Source organism: Apodemus sylvaticus, chromosome 8 (assembly GCF_947179515.1).
Source record: "Apodemus sylvaticus chromosome 8, mApoSyl1.1, whole genome shotgun sequence".
NCBI classification, from domain to species: Eukaryota; Metazoa; Chordata; class Mammalia; order Rodentia; family Muridae; genus Apodemus; species Apodemus sylvaticus.
This window is the reverse complement of record NC_067479.1, coordinates 71843089-71870712: the sequence shown is the minus strand read 5'-3', so window position 1 is coordinate 71870712 and position 27624 is coordinate 71843089. Positions and strand designations below refer to the sequence as shown.

At 47.7% G+C, this 27624-nt stretch overlaps 1 protein-coding gene and 1 long non-coding RNA gene across 2 annotated transcripts in view; one reads left to right on the top strand and one right to left on the bottom strand.

Annotated features, from left to right (window-relative positions):
• Nynrin (NYN domain and retroviral integrase containing) overlaps positions 1-24251 on the top strand; it is a 29365-nt gene extending 5114 nt beyond the window's left edge. Inside the window, 8 exon segments of the mRNA XM_052191376.1 lie at positions 4891-5546; positions 5663-6194; positions 6196-7076; positions 7877-8007; positions 16161-16257; positions 17727-17828; positions 18115-18216; positions 19684-24251. Coding sequence (XP_052047336.1) covers positions 4891-5546; positions 5663-6194; positions 6196-7076; positions 7877-8007; positions 16161-16257; positions 17727-17828; positions 18115-18216; positions 19684-22528 — 5346 coding nt within the window. The 3' untranslated portion in view covers positions 22529-24251.
• LOC127691507 (uncharacterized) lies at positions 9258-16514 on the bottom strand. The gene is made up of 3 exons (XR_007979289.1): positions 16250-16514; positions 14932-15036; positions 9258-9485 (listed from the first exon to the last, which is right to left on the bottom strand). It is a non-coding gene; the product is annotated as an uncharacterized LOC127691507 (long non-coding RNA).
• Positions 24252-27624: the final 3373 nt, after the last annotated feature.

Below are 27624 nucleotides of genomic sequence, written 5' to 3'. Positions count from 1 at the left end.
CTATGCTCTGCCTGTCCCTACTGAGATCCATGTTACAATTTAACTGGAATCGTAAGGGTGGTAAGAGGGATGGCTGTTAGGAGGTGGGTGACTTAGGATGAGATGGGCTTCTTATACGGTTGGGGACTCTCCTGTCTCTTCTCTGGCTCAGCATGGGTTGATGCTGGCCCAGTGCTCTTGGGTTTCACAGTTTCTAACACCTGGAACCAAATGAAATTCTTCTCAATTTAAATGACCCAACATGTGGTATTTTGTTACGGCAGCAGAGAGTGGATTAAGTGACTTCCGTGTATATATAGAAATATAATATGTTATATATTAATTAACATATATTATGTAATTATATATATATATATATATATATATATATATATATATATATATATATATATATATATATATATGTATATGTATATATCCTCCTCACTCCAGGACTGAGGCTCTTCCATGGAGCCGCATGCCTACGAGGAAAGATGTGTTGTAATCTACATGTCTAGGTTGCATATCTGAAGGTCGCTTGGTTGGTAGTTTAGCTGGTATTGAGTGATAAAGGGAAACATTTCTTTCAGAAATGCAAAGACATCACTCTGTTAACATGTAGCTTTTGAGAAGCCCCAGGCTGTTCTTGTCCTGTTCCTTAGCTTGGGAGGTTTTTCCTTGAGCAAGTTTGTAGTGTTCTCCAACATGCTGCATCTTCTTGGTGAGCCTGCTTTGTCTGGGCAACGGTTTACATTTCCTGTGTTGCTCCGTTCTCTCTCCACCTTCCTCCCTGGACTTCCTGGTCTTTGACCTGTGGTGGGTGGGGGTGGGGGAGGGGACCTGGGGTTGCCGACCTTCGGACCTTTGCACCGCTTCACAGTAACTCTGTCTGTGAGTTCCTGTCTATGAGCTCTACAGGCCCTTTATGTTTTCTCACACTACGTTTGCTTTTTGTGGTTTTTAAAAGGTTTATTTGGTTATGTATTTTACGTATGAGTACTTTGCCTCCATGTGTTCCTACACACCACAAGAGGGCAACAAATCCAGTGATAGGCAGTTGTGAGCCACTATGTGGTGCTAGGAATTGAACCCCGGTCCTCTGGAAGAACAGCCAGTTCTTAGCCACTGAGCCATCTCTCCAGCTCCCAGTTTTTTCTATTTTCTAAGTCTGGCTTTGTAAAAATTTGCAGTCTTTCTATTTAGCCCTGGATGTCCCAGAACTTGCTGTGTACACTAGGCTGGCCGTGATACACCTTCTTCTGCCTTCTAGTGCTGGGATTGAAGGCATGCATCACCATACCTGACTAACTTTTTTTTTTTTTTTAAGAATTATTTATTTTATGTATATGAGTAGTACACTGTACCTGTCTCCAGACACACCAGAAGAGGGCATCAGATCTCATTACAGATGGTTGTGAGCCACCAGGTGGCTGCTGAGAATTGAACTCGGGTCCTCTGGAAGAGCAGTGTCTTAGGGTTTCTATTCCTGCACAAACATCATGACCAAGAAGCAAGTTCATCACCAAAGGAAGTCAGGACTCAAGCAGGTCAGGAAGCAGGAGCTGATGCAGAGGGATGTTACTTACTGGCTTGCTTCCTCTGCCTTGCTCAGCTTGCTTTCTTATAGAATCCAAGACTACCAACCTGGGCATGGTACCATCCACAATGGGCCCTTTCCCCTTGATCACTAATTAAGAAAATGTCCTACCTCTGGATCTCATGGAGGCATTTCCTCACCTGAAGCTCCTTTCTCTGTGATAACTCCAGCCTGTGTCAAGTTGACACACAAAACCAGCTAGTACAAGCAGGTAGTGCTCTTAACTGCTGAGCCATCTCTCCAGCCCCTAACTCTGACTTTTTGCTTGACTATCTTTCAATCCTTTTCTTGTGTCTTTCGTTGCTGTTACCACATTTTAATGTTGAAGTCATATGTGTTCTTTTTTCAAAACCAATGTCCTGTTTACTGTTGTGTGGCATATTGTCTCATATGCTTCTGAGAAGAGAATGATAGTAAGCCTTTTGGAGGAAGGGAAGTCTGTCTGTCTGAGTCTCTGTCTCTATTTCTCCCTCTCCCTCGCCTTCTCTCTCTCCATCCTCCTATCTCTATGTTGTGACAGGAGTACTAGATTTCAGACTAATCTCCTCTCTAAGAACTCGACCTTTTCCCGTCCCCTTCGATCCTTGAATTTAAAGCTTCTTGGTTCTGTTGTGTTTTTTGGCCTTTTTGGTTTTCCTTCGTGTATTTTGGGGTGGCCCTTGAAGGCAGAGTTAACATTGACTTAAAAAGAAGGCAAATCCTGGGGAGTAGTAAGCATACATGGAATGATATTGTTAGGTGCTCATGTTTTTATTTAACTTCAAATTGACTGAGGATCTGTGGAATATTGGGCAATGTTTTTACAGATACTATCTCTTTTTTGACTTTTTTCCTATTTTTTTTTTTTGGTGTTGTTTAACTATAGATCGTTCAAATCATTTTCTAGACTGTAAAACCTGCTGTTTCCTTGTCTGGTTTTGCTTCTCAGTGCATATTAACATCATGGGAGAGATGCAGACGTCACAGTCATTGTGCTGGGTGTCCATGCTGAGGTGTGAGCTTCATCATGTGATTTCCTCTTATCTAAAAGGATGACAATGAAGGTTGCCTTTGTAGGACCGAGAAAGGAATATATAGCATAATCTATGTGCCTGGCACCTAATAAGGTCTAAATAAATATTAGTTCACTGTTTTCAAAATGATCTCAATTACTATACCATTCATAAAAATGGTGAACATTGATGGAACAATAAATATTTTCATCTCTCTCTCTCTCTGTGGTGAAAGGGGGGGAGGCCTGCATGAGCGCGCCTAAGTGCACCATGTAAGTGGGGCAGTCTGAGAGGCTGGAGGAAAGGACAGATCCCCTGGAGCTGGAGTCATAGGCTGTTGTGAGAAGCCAGCTTTGGGTTCTGGGAATTGAATTTGGGTGCTCTGGAAGGGCAGGGGGCACCCTCACTTAACTCTCCAGTCAGCTCTCCGGTCCCTCCCGCCTACCTTTTGGAGGTAGCATTTCCCACTGAAGATGGAACTCACTGACTGACTAAGGTTAGCCAGTGAGCCTCTGGGATCCTCCCAGCACCCTAGGGCAGTGGATCTCAGCCTTCCTGCGGCTGCTACCTTTTCGCCACTACCTTTTCAGACAGCTCCTCGTGAAACCCAGCCATACAGTTATTTTGTTGCTACTTTATAACAGTAATTTTGCAGTTGTTGGGAATTGAAATGTAAATATCGGTGTTAACCATTGGTTCTAGGTGACCCCACCTACAAAGGGGTCGGGACCCACAGGTTGAGAACCGCTGCTCTAGGTGCTGGAGTCCTGAGCTTGGGATCTCATGTTTGTGTAATAAGCATTTCACCCACAGATCAATCTCAATAATCCCATTAGGTTTTTTGTTTGCTTGTTTGTTTGTTTGTTTGTTTGTGTTTGTTTTTTTAAGAAATCGCCCACAATTTTCTTTCTCATCCTGCTTCTGACTTTACATATTGTTTTTGTGTAGTCGGGATGTGGGGTGCACGTGGTGGGGAACATTTGTTAAGGTGAGAGCTATATGCACATTTGCTCTCTCGTTGGAGTGAGACGAGAAGAGGTTCGGGTGGGATGCCCATCAGATTTTGTTGAAAGAAGTTTCATCCAGGAAGGAGGTCATCACAGGCTAAAGCAGGGGAAATCCTGTGCCCTGAGCAGAGATGCTAGCTAGTGTGGGCTTCAAGATGTCTGCTAGAGGTTTAAAAGGGATGGGTGGGTGATTTGTCACTGAATGGAACTCTCAGGGAAGGCAGGAAGGGGCCTTCTGAAGGGTGTGGATATGAAATGTCACGAGGGTCACCTCAGTCCACTTGGGCTGCTGTCTCAGAGACTGCTTGGAGATCACTGGATTATGCTGGTAGGTAGATGAAACCAGCCGCTCTCCCTGCAAACATGAGGGCTGGTCAGCTCGAGAACTAGAGGCCTTCCTCCTGGTTAGACACAATGTAAATCTGTGGGATATTTCTCTGGACACTGGCCCAGCAACTTATCTCCACCACTGGGCAACAGTTACCATGGTTACAGGTACAGGTTGTGCTAGAGAGCTTCTGAAGGGGGATTAAGCTGGAATCCAGTAGGATTACCTGGAAGTCACTGTGTAGCCAACCAGAGGAGCTCCGGAGAGTTCTGGTTTCAGTCAGGTAGACATAGGCTATGATCTGGTGCAGACCCTCTTGAGCTGTGTGCACTGGGGCAAGCTCTTAGGAGTCCGTAGAATGGGAACAGGCTGTGCCTGACACTATCCTCAGAAGCCAAGCTCACTTAGCTCACTGAAGCTTCCAGAAGACTCATGAGGCAGGAATGGATGGCGAGACACAGTTGGGAGGAAAGAATTAATAACTTGGCCCAGGCTACCCATGTTCTTGGCACATGGGAGTACTGAATAGTGTGTAGCTTTCTTCCCCTCAGGTGTCACACAGTTCTGTAGTGCCAGGGTGTGGGGGTGGGGAGGGTGGGGTGGAAGGTGAGGGGGTGTTGGGGGGGGGGAGGTCTGAACCCAAGCATATCTAGCTTAATTTGCCACGCTATAGGTGGAGACACGGAGGTCCCGAGAAGATGGTAGACTTCCTACAATCCTTCCTTGCCTGTTAAGGCCAAATTAGAACTAAGCGTGAGGTCTCTTGACTCCAAACTTGCGTCTTTTCTTCCCTCTGAATTCTCATTCATTCTGTCACTGTTCCCTGGAAAGAGGGGGTGGGGCAGAGGGAGAGCACCTAGCCTCAGCGACAGTGTCAGCATTGACCAGCTTGAGGTTAGGGAGAGGTTGGGTTTTGAGGTTCAGGGGACAGATTGGGGTTAGCCACTAATGGAGGATTGGTCCCCTTTGTTTTCTCCCTCTGCCCAGGAATATCTGAAAGGTCTGTGCAGCCCAGAGCTATGGAGGGAGGTTCGCTACCCACCAGTCCTGCACTGCGCCTTCCTTGGGGCACAAGGCTTGTTTCTGGACTGCCTCTGCTGGAGTACGCTGGCCTACCTGGTGCCTGGTCCCCCTGGCTCCTTAATGGTGGGTGGGATGACCGAGTCTTTTACCTTGACCCAGAACTGGCTGGAGGAGCTGGTGGCACGGCTGCGCTGGGGCCCTGCCCCAATGATCACCCCCAGAGGGGTTTGGGAGACAGAGGTGACCCGGGCTTTTGGGACTCTGGTGTGGATCCGTGGTGGCAAGTACGCAGGAGACCTGCTGCAGCTTCCTCCAGCAGTGCAGGAGCTGCTGCTCAGTCTGGTCCGCGACGCCGCTGGCAAGGAAGATATCATTGAGTGGCTTGGCCACTTTGGCATCTCCAGTACTTGCCCCCACCCGGAGATCCTGGTCTGCATTGCCCGGCAGCAGAAGGAAAACTCATCCCCGGTGACCGACGGAGAGAGCCCTGGAAACCTCCAAGAGATCGGAACCTTGAATCGGGCTTCAGAAAATTCAAAGAGATTAACAAGTTCGGGAGCAGCTGGGTCCCTGGGCCCAGCTCAGAGCACCCCGCAGGAGACAGCACCACAGCTAGCAGGGTAAGTACTGGAGAATGGGGTTTCCCCGCCCCTGCCCTGATCCTGATCCCTAGAAAATAGTAATTCGGGACCAGATCGCCATTCTCACCTTTTCAACGAACTTGGGCTTTCTGCAGAGACCAGTCCAGCAAGCAAGGTGATGATGTCAACAGTGTCGGAGAGGAAGGGGCCACTACACAAGACGTCAGCAGCCAGGACTCTGAGAGCCACACCCCGGCCCTCTTGCAGCAAAAGCAGGTACCGAAGACGGAAGACAGAATCTCCTTGCTGTCGCCAGTGTCGGCTCTGAGCGCCTACACTTCCTGGAAGGTCTGGACCCCAGGGTCAGGCTTTGGGCCCTCGTGGCCAGGGACCATTGCTGCCACCTTCTGGAAGATCAATGAACTGCAGTCTCTTCACCTAGCCTGGCTGGTGTCCCAGGTTTGCTTCCATTTCCCCTTCTGGCATAGGCCCACCGGCCCCATTCAGCTGAAGCTGCCAGGACAGAATCCTTTGCCCTTAAAGCTGGTATGGAAGCAGAAAGAGCTGGTTCCTCTGCCCAGTGCAGAAAGCCCAGCTTGTAGACCCGCGGGGGAGCTAGGAAGGGAGACAGCCCTAAAGCATAGCCCAAGGCCAGATATGCCCACCAAAATCTTCAGTTTATCGGTTTGTACCAGGGGACTGTGGTATCAAAGAGAAGGTTAGCCCAGGACTTCTGCAAGAAGGGCCATCTTCGACATCCGTACCCCAAGTTGGAGCTAAGCAGGGAGGTGAAGGAAGTGCACTGTCTGGTTGTAAAGGTCTGGAAGAGCCGTCCTCTTTAGCACTGTCCACAGCTCAAGAGAGTCCACTGGCTCAAACCGGCATGACAGGTCACTCAGTACCTGAAGCTCCAACGATGTCTGAAACTCTTGAAGTGTCCACAGCTGCAGAGATGTCCAACATTGAACACCCAGCCACCGAGGGGGCGCTGCCTGCAACTCCCAAAGTGCCTTCGGCTCCAACAGAACCAGCCGCTCCTGCCACACCCACAGCCCCCCAAACTCCTACAGCTCAGAAAACGCCTACAGTGGAAACACCTGCAGGCCCCCAGGTCCCCAGAGTTCAAACTGAGACCATAGCTAAAGCAGGGTCCGAAGCTCCCAAAGCGCCTGCGGCTTCTAATTTCTCCAGAGCTTCTAAAACACCAGAAGCTCAGGTGTCTGCAGTTGCAGGGCCAGCCGTGGATGCAGCCAAACTCCTGAGTGAGGATCAGGCTTTACAGAGTAGAGCCACCATGCTGAGAGGCCAGGGAAAGGCTGGAAGGCAGGGTTTCCAGTCCAGTAGCACCATGAGCCCCAGAAGTAAGCATCCGTTCCTAAGGGAGGGACTTCTTGGGGCTTGGGAGGGGTCCCAGAGGCTGTCGCCTCACTCCCAGGGCACCAGCATAGTGACCAGCTTCCAGAGGTACAACGAGGCCTTGAATACACCCTTCGAGATGAACTTATCTGAGGAGCCTGGGGACCCAGGTCTGCGGAGAGTGGTCATCGACGGCAGCAGTGTGGCCATGGTGTGAGTAGCGGTGGCTTGGACATGCTGGGGAGCTGGGCGGGCATTCCTTCCAGACCTCCTACAGGAGCAAAAGACCGTGAATGGCTACTTCACAGTGGGCAGTGTGTATGGAATCGTCGCAGAAGACAGAGTCTTTATTCTTAGGTAGATGTAGACAGAGTCTGAGAGGTGACAAATTTTGCTTATGGTTTCTGAGTCAGTCAGGGATTTATTTGGCCTGTGGGCTCAGATCTATCTGCTGCAAACATCCATGCCCTACTCAAGCAGGTTTTTCGGTAGCTCAAACTTCAAGACCTGGCCCCAAACCTACTAGAAGCTTTTCCAGACCGCAACCCGCCTGAGAGCCGGTTTGGCATGTTCAGTGCTCGCTGTCGTAGAGGTCTGAGTGCAGAGATGTGCTTCATCTGTCACACAGTGGGGTAGTTATTTGTGCCGATCAGGCTCTTGGCACAGAGTAGGCGGTCAAGATTTTCTTTCTTCTTCCGTGTTTTAGTTCTAGGCAGCTGTTTGAGGGCAGAGCTGCAAGCCAGGTCTGATGGCACACACCCCTTTAATCTCAGCATTCAGGAGGCAGAGGCAGAGGCAGGAGGGTTCTCTGTGAATTCAAGACCAACCTTGTCTGCATAGAAAGCTCCATCCAGGACAGCTAGGATGAAGAGAGACCCCGTTTTAGAGAGAGGTGGGGGAGGGTAGTGCTGGCATCTTCAGTGCTCCTGGGACATTACCTGCTTGGGACTCAGGGCTGAATGGTGGGGCAGGGTCTTCTGGGCAGCAGCTCCCTCATTCCTGCCGCCCCACAGGCACGGTCTGCAGCACTTCTTCTCATGCCGAGGCATCGCCATGGCCGTCCAGCACTTCTGGAATCGCGGGCACCGAGAGATCACCGTGTTTGTACCCACCTGGCAGCTGAAGAAGAACCGAAGGGTGAGAGGTGAGACTACACCGCCCACCCTCCCAAGGTCACCTGACTTTTCTTTTTCTTGCTTTTCTGGCTTATTCTTCTACCACCCCACTGCCACGGACCACCCCAGTCAGGTATGGGGGTCTCTGGGATGTGGGTCCTCGAAGCTAGGTGGGTAAGGATTCAGCCGTGACAAACAGAAATAAACACAGAGGCCGTTGGAATCTCAGTGTGTGTTGCAGCTCTCAAACAAGGATTTTTATGCATAGAGAAACAGGCATTACAACTCTGAGAAGCTGTGTTCTGTGAAGCAGTCAAATAGAACGGATTTTGCAATAATCATTCGGCACAGTAAAATACAAAAATCATCCAAGTGTTACAATTTCAAAAAGGTGTGTTCAATGAAGCAGCCAGGTAGAACGAATATTGTGATAATCATTTAGCACAGTAAGATACAAAAATCATCTAAAGCTAGTACCTACTTTTCTATAAATCTTCAAAGCATAAATTTAAACTCTTCTAATTTTTTTTTATTTAAGGCTTTCTGAAACAATATACCAAAGACGATTTCTTCTTCTTTTCTTCTTTTTCTTCTTCTTTTCTTCTTCTTCTTTTCTTCTTTTTCTTCTTCTTTTCTTCTTTTTCTTTTCTTCTTTTTCTTCTTCTTCTTGTTCTTCTTGTTTTTCTTGTTCTTGTTCTTCTTCTTCTTGTTCTTGTTGTTGTTCTCCTCCTCCTCCTCCTCCTGTTCCTCCTCCTCCTCCTCCTCCTCCTCCTCCTCCTCCTCCTCCTCCTCCTCCTCCTCCTTCTTCTCTTCTTCTTCTTCTTCTTCTTCTTCTTCTTCTTCTTCTTCTTCTTCTTCTTCTTCTTCTTCTTCTTCTTCTTCTTCTTCTTCTTCTTCTTTTTATTGAGTCAGGGTTTTCCTGACTGTAGCCCTGGCTGTCCTGGAACTCACTCTGTAGACCAGGCTGGCCTCGAACTCAGAACTCCACCTACCTCTGCCTCCCAAGTGCTGGGATTACAGGCGTGTGCCACCATGCCCAGCTCAAAGCCTACTTCTGATGATACACATGCAGCCATATAAAATTTTATTGTTGGGAAAGTTTTTATTTATCAGTATTATCTTATACATGATTTATAAAATGAAGTGCTGGAGTTAAAGTCATGGTTAGTGACTCCGTCTCAAGGGATGGGTTCTTACCCATTATTCTTGCTTAAGATCTTAGCCTAGGCTATCAGGAACATCTCTTAAGTAAGAAAAGGAATAAGAAAGTTAAAACAGATAAGTTGCCAAGAGAACTACTGCTCAATAACTTTTCTCCGGCCGAGAGTTCCACAGCGGGCTCCAGGAGGTGTCCTCCTTTTGAAGTCTGTCGCCTCAATCTGTGGAGCTTGTCACATGGATCCTACTGGGGTTGGTGTGACATCTCTTCCTTTTCTATTGTTTAATTGAAGCTCGTAAATATCTCTTTTGATTGTAGAAATGAAGGAAAAGACTAGTTGGAGGATGACTGGAAAAATAAGGAGAAGAATAATTATTCCTGTAGCCACGGCAACAGCAATGATCCAATGTAGCCAACTAACAGGGTTTAATGACCTTAAACTACAGCTGATAGACTGAGCCAAAGCCTCTATATCAGTAGATTCAACATGTGCTTTACTCATAGTGGAGATTCCGGCCTGTAACTGAGCCATATCATGAGTAATATCATTGTCTTTCCAAATTCCAAACAAATGATTTTTAGTAAAATTCTAATTGTGACTTTCATTATAGGGTAATGATATTACACATATGTGCTGAAAGCTGGTATGGCACTTGGTAGAAAGCTGAACTTTAATATTTTCTATCTCTTGTCCTAATTCCAAAAACTACATCCTCTAAAGCTGCACGTTTTACTTCTAATTTTTTATCTATAATTGTTGCCTTGCAAGTGTTAATGAAAGTTAAGTCATTAACAAAATATGCAGTCTTCATTTCTGAAATTAGAGCAACTGTTGAGACTGCGAGTGAAGTAAGAATGACTGTCAAACACTAACACCTAAAACTAAAGCTGCAACAAAACGCTCTGGTCTAATTAGTTCATTAACTCTTTTCAGTGTTTGTAAAGCTACAGTATCAAACCAAACATCATCTTTTAAATCTACAGGAAGCATAACATAAGAAGGTCTTTGTAATAGCAAAATAACTGAATATCTTTTAATTAAGATAGGATCAGCACAATTAGTTACAATACATTTGGAACAGCTGACCTGATAGGATTGTTCTAGCTTAGTAATTTTTTAAGTCTGAGGACTGTCCCGCGTGTATGCCGTCAGGAAAGCCTAAACAAGATCTAATTGCCAAAGGAGTGCTTTTAGATTCCTTAGGCTTTTTTAGAAAAACCATGTTAGATGCATCAAAAAGTCTAAGTAATTCTGGAAAAATGTTAGAAATATTACGTGAAGGAGAGTCACTAACATAAATAGACTCCACCCATCCTGCAGTGTACCATCTATTAACAGTCTCATTTATAAATGTATCAGGTCTATAGCCATAATCAAACAGTAACTGATTGGTTACATATCTTCTATAATTATGAAATGGTGTAACTATAGAATAATCATAAATTTTTTCTTGAGTTTTCCATGGTTCATGCACTGAAGCCCAAGAACTAAACCCACATTTAAGTCATCTTGGACTTTCATCTTCAAGGGAAGACGCCCACATTTTATCATTATCCCCATATTCTTGTGGGCATTCTTTCAGAGGCATAGTTTTTTTGGGCTGTTTAAAAGTTTCATTATAATTACGATACCCCAAAATCATTATGAAAGCTCCCATATTAACCTTCTAAGATGGGGGGGGGGGCGCTTTGTATCTGAAACCGGATCTATCTGAAGCATCAGAAAGAAAAGTTCTGTTACTGGTGCAAAGGCAACCGTGGGGGTGCTCCTTTTAAAGTATCACAGATGGGAGCGGAGTCTGACCTCCCCTCATACTTAATCACAGGGGAGATCAAATGGGAGGAAAATCCCGTGTCCCCCCAGCAGCTCGGGATTATTAGTCATGACCCGAATATTCACATTATCTCCCCACCCCACGGGATGAAGAAGTGGGGGATGCGGAACACAGGCCCAAAACGTGGTCGCGAGGCACAGTGTGCCTGCATAGCAGCCACAGCAAGCACAGGGAGAAACATGTTCTCTGCCGATAGTGGGCTCCCGGTATCAGAGACCATTCGTAGTGCTCTCTGGGTGAGCTTCTTCAGTTGTCCCCAAGTGGGCGGATCTGTCCCTGTGGTGGAGGACAGACAATGCAGGGGGAGCCGAGGACACTTGTGGGGAAGAAAGAGAGCAAGCGGCTTCATTTCCACATTACTTCTTTTGCTTCTTTCTTCTCTTGGTTTTCGATGGAGTTTTTTTTTGTTTGTTTGTTTTATTTTTTTGTGGAAGGGTCGAATAAGTCTATCTGGGATCCAGATTGGGGTTTCTGCATTCTGTGGAAAAACCCACGCATATCCTCTTCCCAAGGTGATTAACATATCTGGCCCTTTCCAGGTGCCTGTTAAAAGATCCTTCCACATCACTGAAGGAGTAACTGTCTGCTGTAGGGGCCCAGTGTTTTTGCATAGGAGTAAAACCTTTATCATCTGTATTAAGATAATTAATGGTAAATAAAGCATGGTTTAATAATTGATGAGGCAGCTGGGAGATGGTGGCGCACGCCTGTAATCCCAGCACTTGGGAGGCAGAGGCAGGCAGATTTCTGAGTTCGAGGCCAGCCTGGTCTACAGAGTGAGTTCCAGGACAACCGGGGCTACACAGAGAAACCCTGTCTCAAAAAACAAACAAACAAAAAAAATTGATGAGGCAAATAATAATGACCACTAGATTTTAAACTTGGAAGTTGTACCTTAAGATTTTGATGAGTCCTTTCTATGATAGCCTGACTTTGGGGGCTATATGGAATTCCCATTGTATGTTCTATACCCCATTAAATGCAAAACTTTGCAAAATCTTAGGAAGTATAAGCTGGAGCATTATCAGTTTTAATCCTTTTTGGCACGTAAGGAGGAGAAGCATGTAATAAGATGTTGTATGACATCTGTCACAGCCTCTCCGGTTCTAGCAGTAGCCATAACCACATGAGAGTAGGTATCTACAGTAACATGTACCTATGTCAATTTTCCAAATTCTGGGTTATGAGTTATGTCTATTTGTCACAAAACTTGAGGTTTAAGACCCCTTGGGTTAACTCCCATTTTTAGTGGATGTGGACATCAGGGCAGTGTCCACAGTCCTTCACAATTTGCCTAGCTTGTTCTTGTGTCAAACTGAACGTCCTTCTTAAAGCCAACCCATTCTGACGATGGAAAGCATAACTTTCTGATGCTTGTTCAATCACACTAGCACTCAAGTATTCCTTTCTCTATAAATCTGCCAGAGCATTTCCTAAAGCCAATGGACCTGGCAGGCCAGTATGTCCTCTGATATGTCCTATACAATTTTTTCTTTTTCTTGATTGGATTATATTTTGCAATTGAAGTAAGAGTGATACAGTTTTGGAATTTCTAGATATAAGAGCTGTCTCTATATCAGGAAATAAATGAACTACATATGTTGAATCTGAATAAAGATTGCATTCTTCAGGTATATGTTCATGGACAGCAATAACTGTAATAATTTCTGCCTGCTGTGTAGAAATTTCTTTTGCCCTTTTAATAGTTACAGGTCTATCTATCTTTTATATAGACAGCTGAAGTACCACTGGATGACCCATCTGTAAACACCAAGAGGGCATCGGAAATGGGTTCCAATGCTATCTTAGAAGGAAAGATTATCTCTGTTTCTTCTACAGACTTTAAAATAGGGTGTTGAGGTACATGGTATTTGATTTGTCCTACATAATGAGCTAATGCAATTCCCCAGTCTTTTTTTCCCCAAGTATTTATTTCATCTGCAGTTTGAAATAAATAATCCAATTGTTCCTTATTATAGGGAATGATAATTTCTTGCATTTCTTTGCCAAATAATTCACTGGATCTTAACCTCCCTTTACTAATTAATTGACTACATATGAAAGGATAAAAAGATATCATTTTTACTTGAGTATGAGGGAGATAATCCATTCTAATATTCCTTCTTGCCATAAACATGCATTAGTGCAAGATGTCTTAAGTATAATAAGGGACCATGGTTTTAGATAGTTTATCTGTTTTACTTTTGCATCTTGCATCTTTTGTTCTATCAATTCTAATTATTTTAAGGCTTCTTTTGTAAGGTGTCTATTAGATTTAGGATCAGTATCTCCTTTAAGAATTTCAAATAAACGATGCAACTGTCCTGTGGTAATTTTTAAATAAGGTCTAATCCAATTAATATTTGCCAATAATTTTTAAAATCATTAAGTGTCTTTAACTTATCAATCCTAAGTTGCATTTTTTGAGATATAATATATTTACTATGAATTTATTTTCCCAAATTATTGGCTTGTTATGTTGAATTTTATCAGGGGCGATAATTATCCATGCTACCTCAATCATATCTTTCAAAATTAATTCAGTTAAATCCTTTGTTTTTCCTCTATAAGAATATCATCTATAAAATGTAACATGAAAGCCTTTTTATGCTTAGCCCTAATGGATCTTAAGTTTGATCTACAAATTTCTGACAAAGAGTGGGACTATTTTTCACACCTTGGGGGAGAACCTTCCATTGATACCTTTGGAATGGCCTAATCATAATTTTTACTTTTCTCTGGAAGTCTCAATCAATCACTCCAGGAAATTTTTATTTTATTACTTTTTTATAATTTGAACTTCTCCTTATTATAAGACCAAAGGCTCCAGGTGATAGTGGCCCTTTAAATCCTGTATCTACTAATTACACTCCCTCATAAAGAGAAAGTATATAATCTTTATCTACTGCAAGATCTAATCCTGCACTTCTTGGGGTTGCTCTGGGTGAGCTTAAGATGGTAAACTCAGGGGCCAGAGGATCCAGTTTGCTTTTACCTTCCTCTGTTTCCCTTTTTTGCCCTTTTATTATTTTAGGGCAGAGGACGTGCCCCTCACCCCATTTTTTGTCTTCTCATCTTTCAGAGGGGTTCCATCCTTGTGAAATTTTGATTTACATTCATTCTTCCAATGCTTTCCCTTCCTATACCGAGGACACAGCTCCAGAGGCTGGTTTTTCTTTTCTTTTCTCCCCCCCCCCCTCCGAGACAGGGTTTCTCTGTATAGCCCTGGCTGTCCTGGAACTCACTCTGTAGACCAGGCTGGCCTTGAACTCAGAAATCTGCCTGCCTCTGTCTCCCAGAGTGCTGGGATTACAGGCATGCGCCACCACCTGGTTTTTCTTAATTCTTTGAAGTCTGCTCTTCATTTTTACAGTCATAGCTCATATGTCCTTGCTGGCTGCAAGAAAAGCACAAAACCTTTTGGTTTGTTCCTCCTTTTAAGTTCTGAACATTGGCGCTGGATGTTGCCCTTGCATTGCTGCAGCACAGGCCACGCCCTGGACCACTGCTGGTGAGGCCTTTATGCATGCTTCCATGCAATACTGCACTCCCTGTTTTCTGATTGGTTCCTGGCAGAGAATATTGGCATTTTCCCATACTTGTTTCAATAACATGTCCAAGCCCTCAGAGGGAGGAAGATCCTGCCTAGCTCTTCTTCCAATCTAGCAATAAAGTCATCTAAAGACAGGCTTCCTCCCTCTGGGAACCATGGACTGACAGTACAAAGTCATAAAATGCTGCCAAACTCTTCTCTGAGGTGTTAACACTTCTACTTTCTGACATATGACTCAACACTGCCAGGCACAGGCCTCTGCATTTGGACTGTGGAGGCCCCATGATTCTTACCTTCTTGCCATCTTAACTTGATGTGTCTCTACCAAGGAGTCTGCAACACTCTTGATAACGTCCTGTCCTTACCTGAAAAAGTGGTTTTTAGAAAAAGAAGAGAGAAAGCTTACTTGCTTCGAGCCCCACGTTTGGGTGCCAGTTGCCATGGACCACCCCAGTCGAGTATGGGGGTCCCTGGGATGCAGGTCCTTGAAGTTAGGTGGGTAAGGATTCAGCTGTGATAAACAGAAATAAACACAGAGGTCGTTGGAATGTGAGTGTGTTTTGCAGCTCTCGAATAAGGGTTTTTATGCATAGAGAAACAGGTATTACAACTCTGAGAAGCTGTGTTCAGTGAAGCAGTCAAATAGAATGGATATTGCAATAATCATTCTGCACAGTAAAATACAAAAATCATCCAAGTGTTACAACTTCAAAAAGCAGCCAGGTAGAGCGAATATTGTGGTAATCATTTAGCACAGTAAGATACAAAAATCGTCTAAGGCTAGTGGAAAATCTGTAAAAACAAGTTAATAAGTTTTTATAATCAGTTACTATTTAACATCTAGTTCCTACTTTTCTATAAATCTTCAAAGCATAAATTTAAACTCTTAATTCTTTTTAGTTAAGGCTTTCTAAAACAATATACCAAAGCCCACTTCTGATGACACACATGCAGCCATATAACATTTTATTTTTGGGAAAGTTTTTATTTATCAATACTATCTTTTTTTAAGTATGTTAGAAACATGTGTGTATAGAATGTAAACATTAGATAATTTAGGTTTTTTTATGTCTCACAATATTTTTTAAGATTTATTTATTATCGTATGTAAGTACACTGTGGCTGTCTTCAGACACACCAGAAGAGGGCGTCAGATCTCATTACAGATGGTTGTGAGCCACCATATGGTTGCTGGGATTTGAACTCAGGACCTTTGGAAGAGCAGTCAGTGCTCTTAACTACTGAGCCATCTCACCAGACCCTATCAATACTATCTTATACATGTTTTATAAAGTGAAGCGCTGGAGTTAAGGTCATGGTTAGTGACTCCGTCTCAAGGGATGGGTTCTTACCCATTATTCTCTTTAAGATCTTAGCCTAGGCTATCAGGTACATCTCTTAAATAGGAAAAGGAATAAAAAAGATAAAACAGGTAAGTTGTCAAGAGAACTACTGCTCAATAACTTTTCTCTGGCCGAGAGTTCCACAGACGGCTCCAGGAGGCATCCTCCTTTTGAAGCCTGTCACCTCAGTCTGTGGAGCTTGTCACACGGATCCTACTGGGGTTGGTGCGGCACCCCGCCTTGGTCCTTCCCACATAGCCCTTCTGCTATCTCTCTGTTCTGTCACCCTCAGAGAGCCACTTTCTGACGAAGCTTCACAAACTCAAGATGCTTTCGATCACCCCCTCCCATCTGGAAAACGGCAAGAAGATCACCACTTACGATTATAGGTATGCCGGGCGGGCTCCGTCCCTCCGTGGGACTCAGGGTGGATGGTGTCCCACCTCATCTTCTGGGGGGGAGACAGAGACAAATGCCATGTCTGAGAGCAGGGACTGACACACAAATGAGGAGATGGCTGAAGGTCGGCTCTTCCCAAGCACGAGGTTGCTACCGTCTTTGGAACTCAGGCGCTGTGCTTACCCAAGTTTACTGGCTTTCTTTCTCTGTGGCCCCTAGATGCTACACACTGGTTTACAAGCACTAGGCTCATCCGACCCATTGCATTGGATTGCAATTTGAGGTGCTAACTTGCTAATTTGAGCTGCTGCTCGATTGGATGAATGTGAGGCCCATCCAATCAGTGTCCGAGGTACCCTAGGCTTCTTGGTGCCAGTTTGGACTATGTCAGAGAACGCTTTCAATCTTTGTTCCTCAAGCTCTGACCCTGGGAGGAGGTGTGTATGGAACCTTACACAGGCAGATCCTGGGGCAAGGCTGTAGAAATGGAGTTAGCTAGGCCTGGTTCGCCTGAACGTTGGCATCCTCTCTGCTTCCTAACCCTCAGCCTTCGTTGTCCAGCATGGCATAGAACCAGCACACTAGGGGGTTCTGTGACCCTGCCTGTACTAGGGCAGGGAAGGAAGGCCCTGCTGTAGTCCCAGCCCAGATGCCCAGCCAGCAGCAGTTCTTGACTTCTCTTTGGCGCCTCGCATGTTGGGCAGGGAGAGGTTTTGTTTCTTTCCTGTGTTCCCTACAATCCATACAACCTTTAAGCCTCATCTCCCAGATCTGAGTCCTCTAAATCCCCGCAAGAGTTTAAGGGAAGATGACTTTTCTGTTGAAGCGCCCTCTTCTGGGCACGTGGAGAACAGCATGTGACATCCCAGGGAATGCTCTTTTTCCTGGTTACAGGCAGCCCTCCTTAGAAGGAACGTCATCCTCGGGAGAATGGGCTTGTTTATTGAGCCATGTGATTTTGTGTGTTGTATGCATGTAGATCTACGTTTTGTCATGGTATGAGTATTGTAACTTGATGAAGAATAGTGCGTGCTGTGCACTAGGCACTGAATTAGACATTGAATTAGACATTGAATTAGACACAATTTAATTATTATAGCAACAAGGGGCAGGTATTTTTATCTACATTTTACAGGTAAAAGAATGGGGGGCAGAAAATACCCATGTGTGAACATAAACCAGAGCATGGGTTCTGTGTTGAATGAGCCTGTGTGTGTGAGGGGGTGTGGCTGTATATACATTTGGGGGATCTGTGCAACCAAGCACACCTGGGGGCTGTTGGGATCCCAGATGGACACATGGAAGAGAGGATTGCTCCGTAGCCTTGGCTTGATCACAGAGAGCAGAGGTTTGTTGTTGTTGTTGTTGTTTTTTCTGGCCTGCCAGGGACCTCTAGTTCAGTCCAGAAAACGTGAGGGGTAGTTCCTGGGCGGTTAAGTGCCTTCCTTTTCTCCTGCAGGTTCATGGTAAAACTGGCAGAGGAGACAGACGGAATCATTGTCACTAATGAGCAGATCCACGTCCTAATGAATAATTCCAAGAAAATGATGATCAGAGATCGGTGAGACATTCTGGGGACCTGAGCTTCTGTTTCCCAGTGACGTCAGACAGTCTGTGGCACAGAAGAGGTTGGGGCAGAAAAAGAAGCCTTAGGGTAGGGCTTGCCGGTGCCTGCTGGTAAATGCATTGTGTGTGTGTGTGTGTGTGTAGAGGGAGAGAGGGAGAGAGACAGAGACAGAGAGACAGACAGACAGAGGACAGACTGACAGACAGGCCTGTGGAGGCAACAGGGTGTGGCTGACTCTTGGGTTCACCCATGACCTTGCCTCTTTCTCCTGTGGGTCTAGCCTGCTGCCCTTCACCTTTGCCGGGAGTCTCTTCATGGTACCAGATGACCCCCTGGGCCGTGATGGCCCCACCTTGGAAGAATTTCTGAAGAAGCCAAACAGGTAATTTGGCAGCCTTTACCTTCCAGGCATTTCTGACCAGCAACTTGGTGTTAGTCACCGTTTATCTGGTTCTCAATAGCGACCAGGGCAGTTTGACCTTTTTACACCTTGAAGCTTCTGCCACATTTTGATGCTTTTACCCACATTGCGCTTTGAATGTTTCCCACGAGCCTTTTCATGCATGTTTCCACCGTGTGTCTGTGCTCAGCCTTTTCTTGCTGTCTTCGGAGCCATGCCATGCAGCCTCACGTGTTGCCCTCTAGCAGCTGTGTGGCGCCCCGTTACATGTGTGTCTGTCAGGTAGAGAGAACCTGTTCTTGGGCTGGCGCCATTTGACTATTTTTGCTTTAGGCTGCTGGTGATGTGTGACAGGAAACAGGCTTGTTTTTCTTTCTTCGTGTTCAAGAGAGCGTCTGCGTTTGCACCATCTCCTTTGATGCTTACGGTTTCAGTTAGGTGTAAACGGCCATTTTCCTCATTCCATAGATGAGTGAGACTCAAGTCGGTTTTCCAAGGTCATTTTGGCAGAACTAGTTTGTGGCAACTCTGACCCTCTGGCTTCTCTGCCGTTTATGCCACATTTCCTGCCCATCCCCCGGGGCTCTGGGGCCTGTGGACAGGCGGGACACTACTTCCTGCCCTGCCCAGACATCTCTCATCTCATCCCACCAGCGGAAACGAAGCAGAGGTTTGCCTGGTGCGTTAGGCCTCCCCTCCAGTGCTGACCTTCCCCTGGAATGTTCATCCTGAGGTGATAGTGCCAATCATCTCTTACCAAACCACTGGCTTAAAACTAACTTAAGCATTCATGGTCTTACTTTATTTAGTTTTGTTCCCTGCCGTGATAAAATACCCCAACAAAAATAACTTTGGAGAAAGGGTTTGTTCAGCTCAGCAGTTTTTTGGGGAGGGCAGGCACCGTGGCAGGAGAACTGATCACGTCATACACATCTGCAGTCAGAAGAGAGCGGTCGGTGCGCGTGCTTGTCGGCGCTCAGCTCAGTTTCTCTATTGTGCCATCTTGGACCCCTCTGCCTCGGGAATGACACCACCTGTAGTGGGAGGGTCTTCTCACGTCAATGTAATCAAGATAATCCCTCACAGAGCTGCCGACGACGACGACGTGTACTGGGTCTAGACAGTCCCTCAGTGAGAACAGCTTCTCAGCTGATGGTAGATTGTGTCAAGATGACAGTTAAAACTGACCACTATAGTCAGTAAGGTTTCTGTTTGATAAATTCTCAAAACATAGGAGAACCCTTATTGGATGAAGTTCTAGCATGTGTAAGCAAGTATTTAGGGGCTGGCTCCTGCCTGACCCCTACCATGGGGGAAGGACTCTTAGAAATGAAGTGGGCTCTGTGTGTGTGGGGGGGGGAGTGGGGTGACCACGCATCTGTCTTTCCCTTTGGATAACCTGTGGGGTTGGGGCTGCCCCTCTCATTTTTCTACCTGTTTCGCCAATAGGTTGGACATGGACATTGGCAATTTCTTGAAGGTGTGGAAGACCCTGCCTCCCAGCTCAGCCAGCATCTCTGAGCTGGGTGATGATGCAGATGCCGAACCTTTGGAGGATCCACAGACCGTAGAAGAAGGGGAGAAGGGGGAGGAGAGCCTGGAAGAGGAGCTGATGGAGGAGTCAGGAGTCCCAAAGCCCGACGAAGAAGATGAACAGGACTCTAACCCCGTGTCGGTGTTCGGGTTCGAGTGCCCTTCCTTTTCCGAGGAAATCCTCCAGTGCCTCAGCCTGCATGACCCCTCGGAGGGGGCTTTGGACATCGACCTTCTGCCCGTGGTGTCCTCTCCCTACCTGGACGCCCCCTGGGACGGGAAGGCTCCCAGTCAGCAGGTTCTTGCTCAGCTGGCACAGCTCACCATCCCCAGCAACTTCACCGCACTGTCCTTCTTCACGGGCTTCACGGACTCCCACCGGGATGTCATACCTGACTATGAAGTCCTCGTGGGCCCCCTGCACAGCCTCCTCAAGCAGAAGCCGGACTGGCAGTGGAACCAGGACCACGAGAAGTCCTTCCTGGCCCTGAAGCGAGCCCTAGTGTGCGCCCTCTGCCTGTCAACCCCCAACCCCAACCTGCCCTTCTACCTGGAGGTGACCGTCAGCCAAGTGTCGCTGACGGCCAGCCTGCATCAGGAGCACTCCGGAAGGAAGCACCCGGTCGCTTATACCTCGAAACCTCTCCTCCCCGATGAGGACAGCGAGGGCCCTCAGTCAGGGGGGGACAGCCCCTATGCTGTGGCTTGGGCCCTCAAGCATTTTTCTCGCTGTGTTGGAGACAATCCAGTTGTTCTACGTCTTTCCTATGCCTCCCGGACCAGCGTGGATGATGAGGCGTGGGATAGCCGTAGGGCTTCCAAAGCGTGGTTGATTCGGTGGTCTCTCTTGCTGCAGGACAAAGGCAAGAGGGAACTGGAATTGTCCCTTCTCCAGGGCCTGCAGGGGGACAACCAGCTGCTGACGCCCGCTTCCTCACTGCCCCGAGTTTTCCAGCTTCTGCCTCCTTCCTCTGACCTGTCTACTTTTATCTGTGTCCATGTGTCCGGCTATTGCTTCTACCGTGACGACGAGTTGTGTGCTGGTTTTGGTCTCTACATCTTGTCCCCCACCAGCCCTCCAGTCTCCCTCGCCTTTTCCTGTTCCCCTTACACCTCCACCTACGCCCACCTGGCAGCCGTGGCCTGCGGCCTAGAGCGCTTCGGCCAGTCCCAGCTCCCGGTGGTTTTCCTCACCCACTGTAACTGGATCTTCAGCGTTCTCTGGGAGTTCCTGCCACTCTGGAAGGTCCGGGGCTTCCTGTCCTCTGACGGGACGTCACTACCTCATCCAAGCCTGCTCTCCTATGTCATCTCTCTCACATCTGGCTTCTCATCCCTTCCCTTTATCTACCGAACCTCTTATCGGGGCTCTCTGTTTGCTGTGACAGTGGACACTCTGGCTAAGCAGGGTGCCCAAGGGGGCGGGCAGTGGTGGGATTTGCCAAAGGATGTGCCGGTGCCAACGGTGACTCCTCATACTAAGTGCAGGAAGCCCAACTTGCTGGCCTTACAGCTGAGTGACAGCGCCCTGGCCGAGATCATCACCAAGCTGCAGGCAGGGCAGAAATTGTCCGGGCCGTCCCCTTTCAGTTCTGCCTTTAGTTCCCTCAGCCTGGACCAAGACAGTGGTCTGCTCATGTTCAAGGGGGAAAAGAATCCCAGGGTTTGGGTCGTCCCAAGGCAACTTCGGAGGGATCTGATTTTCTCTGTGCATGACAGCCCCATGGGGGAGCACCAGGGGATAGAGGACACCTACAAGACTGTGAGACTGCTGGGGTGGTGGCCTGGGATGCAGGAGCACGTGAGAGATTACTGCAGGAGCTGTTTGTTCTGCATTCCCCGGAATCTCATAGGTGGGGAGTTGAAAGTTATCGAGTCCCCGTGGCCTCTCCGGTCGACAGCTCCCTGGTCCAGTCTGCAGATCGAGGTGGTGGGTCCGGTCACTGTGAGTGAAGAGGGTCACAAGCACGTGCTCATCGTGGCTGATGCCAACACCCGCTGGGTGGAGGCATTCCCCCTGAAGCCCTACACGCACGTGGCTGTGGCCCAGGTGCTACTGCAGCACGTGTTCGCAAGATGGGGCATCCCCATAAGGCTGGAGGCGGCCCAGGGCCCCCAGTTTGCCCGGCATGTCCTGGTGAGTTGTGGGCTGGCCCTAGGAGCCCAAGTGACCACGTTGAGTAGGGCCCTCCAGTTCCCCTGTCTGATGAGTTCAGAGGCCTACTGGGAATTTAAGAGGGCCCTGAAGGAGTTCATCTTTCTGTATGGCAAGAAGTGGGCAGCCTCTCTGCCCTTGCTGCATCTGGCTTTTAGGGCCTCCACTCCGGAGGCCACACCATTCCAGGTGCTCACCGGGGGTGAGATGAGGCTGATGGAGCCTTTGTGGTGGGAGATGAGCCGGGCGAACATTGAAGGGCTCAAGATGGATGCTTTCTTGCTGCAGCTGATGCGGGAGCTGTTGGATCTCCACTGGAGGGTGGCCGAGAAGGCCGGCGAGAAGGCAGAAAACAGGCGCTTCAAGAGGGAGAGCCAGGAGAAGGAGTGGTCTGTAGGTGACCAGGTCCTCTTGCTGTCTCTCCCCAGGAATGGCAGCATTGCCCAGTGGGTGGGTCCCTTCTATATTGGGGACCGGTTGAGCCTATCGCTCTACAGGGTGTGGGGCTTCCCCATCCCAGACAAACTGGGCTGTATCTATCCTAGCAGCCTAATGAAGGCCTTTCCCAAGAATGACACACCCCTGTCCCTTGACTTGGAGCAGTGAGTTGGAGCAGTCAGGGAGCTGCCTGTCGGAGGGGCCCCGCCTTTCTGCTGCTAGTCCTCCCTCCTGATCTGAGCAGAGCTCTCTGCTCTTCAGGGCCCCTCAGTTGTGCCTTTTTGTGGAGAAGTTCCTTTGTAAAGCTTTGCTGAATTGCCTTGAGCTAGGGATGAGTGTCCCTACAACACTTGCCCAGATAGGGGTGTTTGGAGAATGTGCCAAATGTTGTCCTCTGGGGGGCTCTGGCGGTTTTTTATACTCGGGAGCCAGAGAGTCTCCTTAACAGGCGAGGCCAGGCTCACAGCTTCCCCAAGTGCTGCCTTCCGCCCCTTACACACTCAGGTGTATATTGGTGTGTGCACCCTCCCCAGTGTCTTACACCCAACACATTACACTTAATAGTGTGGATTTGGACCTCCTGGTGGGTATCACGGCTCTCTCCCATGTGAGTGCCTCCCCTCCCCCATAGATCTGGCAAGCCTTTACTCCAGGAGTTCTCAGTGGCACAGACACTGGCAGCAAGAAGGTAGCAGTTCTCCAGTCAGCCTCCTTGGCCAGCACCGGGACACCTGTTAAGAAAGGGTTGTAGCCTTCCCTTGCCTCCTGGAGGCTGGCTCTGGGTGGCAGTCATCAGCCATAAGCCATCTATGTGTTCGTAAGGGGAGGTGGGAGGGGATGGATTGTCCTACCTCATTTGATTCCAGTCAACAGAGATGATTCCAGACCCCTGCTGTGATGGTGGTCACCTCACAGGAATCAAGGACCTTGATACCAAGCGAGGCATCTGTACCGGAAGAGCTGCTTCTATTAGGTTCAGTGGTGTTCATGCTCTGCTTACCCGTGGCCGGGCGCTGGGTGGCTTTTCCTCTTGTTCCTCTGACTCTTCTCACGCCCTGCCAAAGCACCCAGCCCTCTCCTGCCTGCAGCAGACCCATCTCCTTCCATGGGACTGCTTTGTCCTGGTCAGCTGCAGTACCCGGAGTCTGCCTCTGTGTGGCGCCCCCTTACAGCCGGCGTGCAGAGCTCACTCTCGCAGTGGGAGTGAGTGGGCCTCTCATAATCCGGAGGGCTGATTCTCACCGCTCCGCATTTCCACACAGCCGAACTGGAGAGAGAGGCTAGCACCAGGCCACTCTGGCTCGGATTCCTAGTAGCTCATTTCTCCAGGAGCCGATCCAGTTGTCTGGCTGAGCTCCAGTTGCCAGACCCGCAGAATGCTAGGTCCCGAGGAGCCCAGCTTCTTTCAGAGCAGAGGAAGGAGGGAAATGACATGCCCACAGTCACACAGCTAGTTGGTGGCTGAGCTGGGACCCGGATGAACCTTCCTGACTTCAAGTTCACCACGATAGGGGTTCTAGCAACATGTTTAAACATGAGAATCCTTTCCGATTTTGTACCTCTGTTTCCTTTGATACCTTTCCCTAACCCTTCTAGATAAACTACCTGGATGCTGTACTTCAGCCAATCCAGCTGTCAGCCCTGCCCAGGAAGGAATGCTGGGTGCTCCCCGGGAGGCTGAAAGGTTAGCTGTAGAATTTTTAGCAGGTACTGTATTTCCTCCCACTGCCTCTCCCTTGCTCCCTCCCCCCACCTTCGTATATTAATTAGTTAGCCTCACTCTCCCACCCCAGGGCTTTATTCAAACCCCTCTTCCTGTTAAGTACAATTTCCATCATATGCTCTTTCAAGTGATTTTTATTTTATTTTTCAATAAATCAATTAAAATGGAGCCAATGTTTACATTTTTTTTCTGAATTGGGAGATAAAGAGAGAGTGTGTGTGGGGGATCTGTGGGGGGTTCACTGCTCTTCCTGAACTGGAAACCCTTGTTCTTCCTCAAACTCAGAGTCCTTACTCTTGACTAGGCATTCTGACTTTGGGCCTTGGCTTTCTGCTGCCTTTTCTACACGCCCAGATTTCTGCTTGGTGCTGGCATGGTTACAGCATGCAGGAGGGGCGTGGGAGCACTTATGTGACCTCATTCATTTCCTGTTCAAAACACACCTACTATGTGTCACGCTCTGTCCAGGAGTGGAGAGGATAACAGGTAATGTGAAGGACATGCTCTCTTTCCTCCTGGAGCCCAAAGTCAGGCGAAGGAGGAAGATAAGCGGACCCAGCATAGCGTGGTTTGATATGAGGCATCTGAGCGCTCGTGGAGCAGTCAGAGACTCACGACCTGTTGTATTCAGAAAGGTCAGCCCAGAGCCCCTCCTGCAAAACCAAAGGTCGCTGGTTAGTGCGGGTCAGAGAGTGAGAGATTATGTGTGCTAAAGTGGAAGGTCGTTTGGACGTGGCCAGCAACATCCTGTCTTTTTCTCGGTCAGTTTCTTTACACGGTTCCAGTAGAGATTTATGTGTCCCTCTGTTTTCTATTTTATTTATTTTATTTTTTTTTTGATGGAGCCCAGGCTAGCCTTCAACTTGCTATGTAGCTGAGGCTGACTTAGAATTTCTGACCCTTTGTTTCCACATTCCAAATTTTGAGATCACAGGCACAGACCTCCATGCCTGGCTGAGATTCCCTTTGCCTTTTGGAGAGGAAATGAAGTTTACCCATAGTCCGTCCGGCCTGCGGACAGTGGAAACTGACAGATACTAGGGCCTTTGTTTTCACCCACAGCTTTCTCACTGGTGGTGGGGCTTTCTCATATCTGCCCGAGGAATGAAAACAGTCACTGAATAGACAGCCCCTTACCTAATGCAAACCATACAGTCCTCCCACCTGTGAGTTTGATACCACTGTACTAGGCTAAACGTTTGTGTTCACTGTAAAACTGAACACACCTGGAGGAGAGAAACATTGAAACAGGTAAAGGGCTGCAAGGACTCAAAGCACCCCATCTGCTTTTGGAGATTGCCAAAGACCCCTGGCACCCCACAGCTCTCTAATTGTTTACTAATTCACACGTTAACAATTCATATGTACCGAGTGTTTGTCAGGCACTAGTCTATGTGCTTTCCAGACCTGACACGCTTAATAGCTCCATTTTACAGATGAAGAAAACGAGGCACGGAGAAGTGAGGTAACTCACTGATGGTGTGTGTATGTGACTAGAACAGAGGCTGGGGCTGCATGACGTATCTGACGCCACTCAGGAACTGTGCACTGTTCATACCTTCTCCTGTGGCAGCAGTTTTATGTTCCCGTTAAGTTCCGCCCCATGCCTCGGCCTATGGTGTGTCTGTGTTTTAGTGGCGCATCTCGCAGTACTACTTTGGGCCCTGAAGAGATTTCTTAGCGGCTAAGATTAGTTGTAGCTCTCGCAGAGGTAACCAGGTTTGTTTCCCAGTACCCACAGCTCACAGCTGTCTAGCTCCCTCTTCTGACTTTCACCCTCTCAAGACATGCACATAGGGCACATACATACATGTAGGTGAAACAGTCACACACATGAAATAAAATTTAAAAATATAAAATAATCTTTTCCTTTTCAGATTGGTCCAGATTAAGATGCTTCACAAATTCAAACATATCTCAATTATTTTTTCTGTTGAGTCCAGAACAGATAGATCTCTTGATCCTAAGAAGTTTTTTTTTTTAAGATTTATTTATTTTATGTATATGAGTACACTGTAGCTATCTTCAGACACACCAGAAGAGGGCATCAGATCCCATTACAGATGGCTGTGAGCTACCATGTGGTCGCTGGAAATTGAACTCAGGACCTCTGGAAGAGCAGTCAGTGCTCTTAACCTCTGAGCCATCTCTCCAGCCCTCCTAGGAAGTTTTGACTTCAATCTTATATTTTCTAAGGAGTGTCAGCTGAATGGTGCAATTTCTTGTTTTCATGTTCTTGCCGGTGATGAGCGATGAAGCTAGAGAGCCTTGGAAGTCAACAGCTGGATCCCAACAGCTGGATCCCAGCAGCTGGATCCCAACAGCTGGATTCCAACAGCTGGATTGTGAGACATCTCACACAACATAAGGGTTGTATATTCTGTTGCAACACTCACTGGGAGCTTTTAAAGATTTATGCATGATGGTCTCTTAGCTGGAACTCTAAGGCAATTGTGGAGTAGATAATGTACTGGGGTTTGAGGAGAACTGGAACTTTTCTAGAAATCTAGCTAAAGGATCGTTGGTTGCTAGCCAGGTAGCTGGAAAGCAATGAGTAGAACTAGCAGCCGGAGGTGGGTGAGGGGGATCTTCAGGAGAAAAGCCGGTTTCCAGTCTGGGCAACAGGAAAGCTCATATTACAAAGTGAACAGGGACCTGAGTGGAGCCTGTGACTCTGTCTCAGCTTAGTGAGTTGAACAGAGGAATGTGGAGGTCTCGTCAGAAGGGTTACTGTTGAGAAGGTGTAAACATGGGGAGATTTTCATTGTGGGGGTGGATGGACACGGGTGCTATTGAGAGTGTGTTATGACCGAAGAAGTTCAGGGCAGAACCTGAGAGAAACCCACATTTAAGGGTGTGGTGGTGCACACCTGCAATCCAAGCATCTCAGAAGGCTGGAGCCAGAGGATTGCGGAGCTTGAGACCAGCCTGGTGGGACCCCACCTCAAAACAAAGGAAGTGAACAAACAAGACAAGTCTCATACTTGGCTTGGGACATGGACAGACAGACAATCAGAAAGCCCAGAGAATGCCCCAGCAACAAACACAGTTAGGAGGGACTGGAGGGACAGCCTGAGCAGCAGGAAGACTACCTGAATGGGAACGACCTTGACCACTGGGGAGTGGGGGACTGGCCAGGACAGTGTGGGCTTGAGACCAGCCTGGTGGGACCCCGCCTCGAGCCAGACTTCACCAGCGCCTTCCCAGGTCAGCAACTGGTCACAGATGTGACCCCTAGGCCTAAAGAGGAGGTGGCGAGTTGATGCTGACAGGTTCGGTGGCTTTGAGAGCTGAAGATGGCTTCCTGTGGCTACAGCTACCTCCTTACTTGTCCATTTCTCTAGATTTAAGAGATGCAAGCTCTTAAACCTAACTGCTGAAGGGAAGAAGAGCCACAGGTGAGGAGTGTGCACAGAGGAAACGGGTCCGTGTGGGTAGAGGAAGACAGACACCTGGACCAGAGGGGAAGCTCGGCCTCTAGACAGCGTGGAAGAGGCACAGATGGGGCCAGGCCAGTGTGGGGACGGTGCAGGGAGGGTCA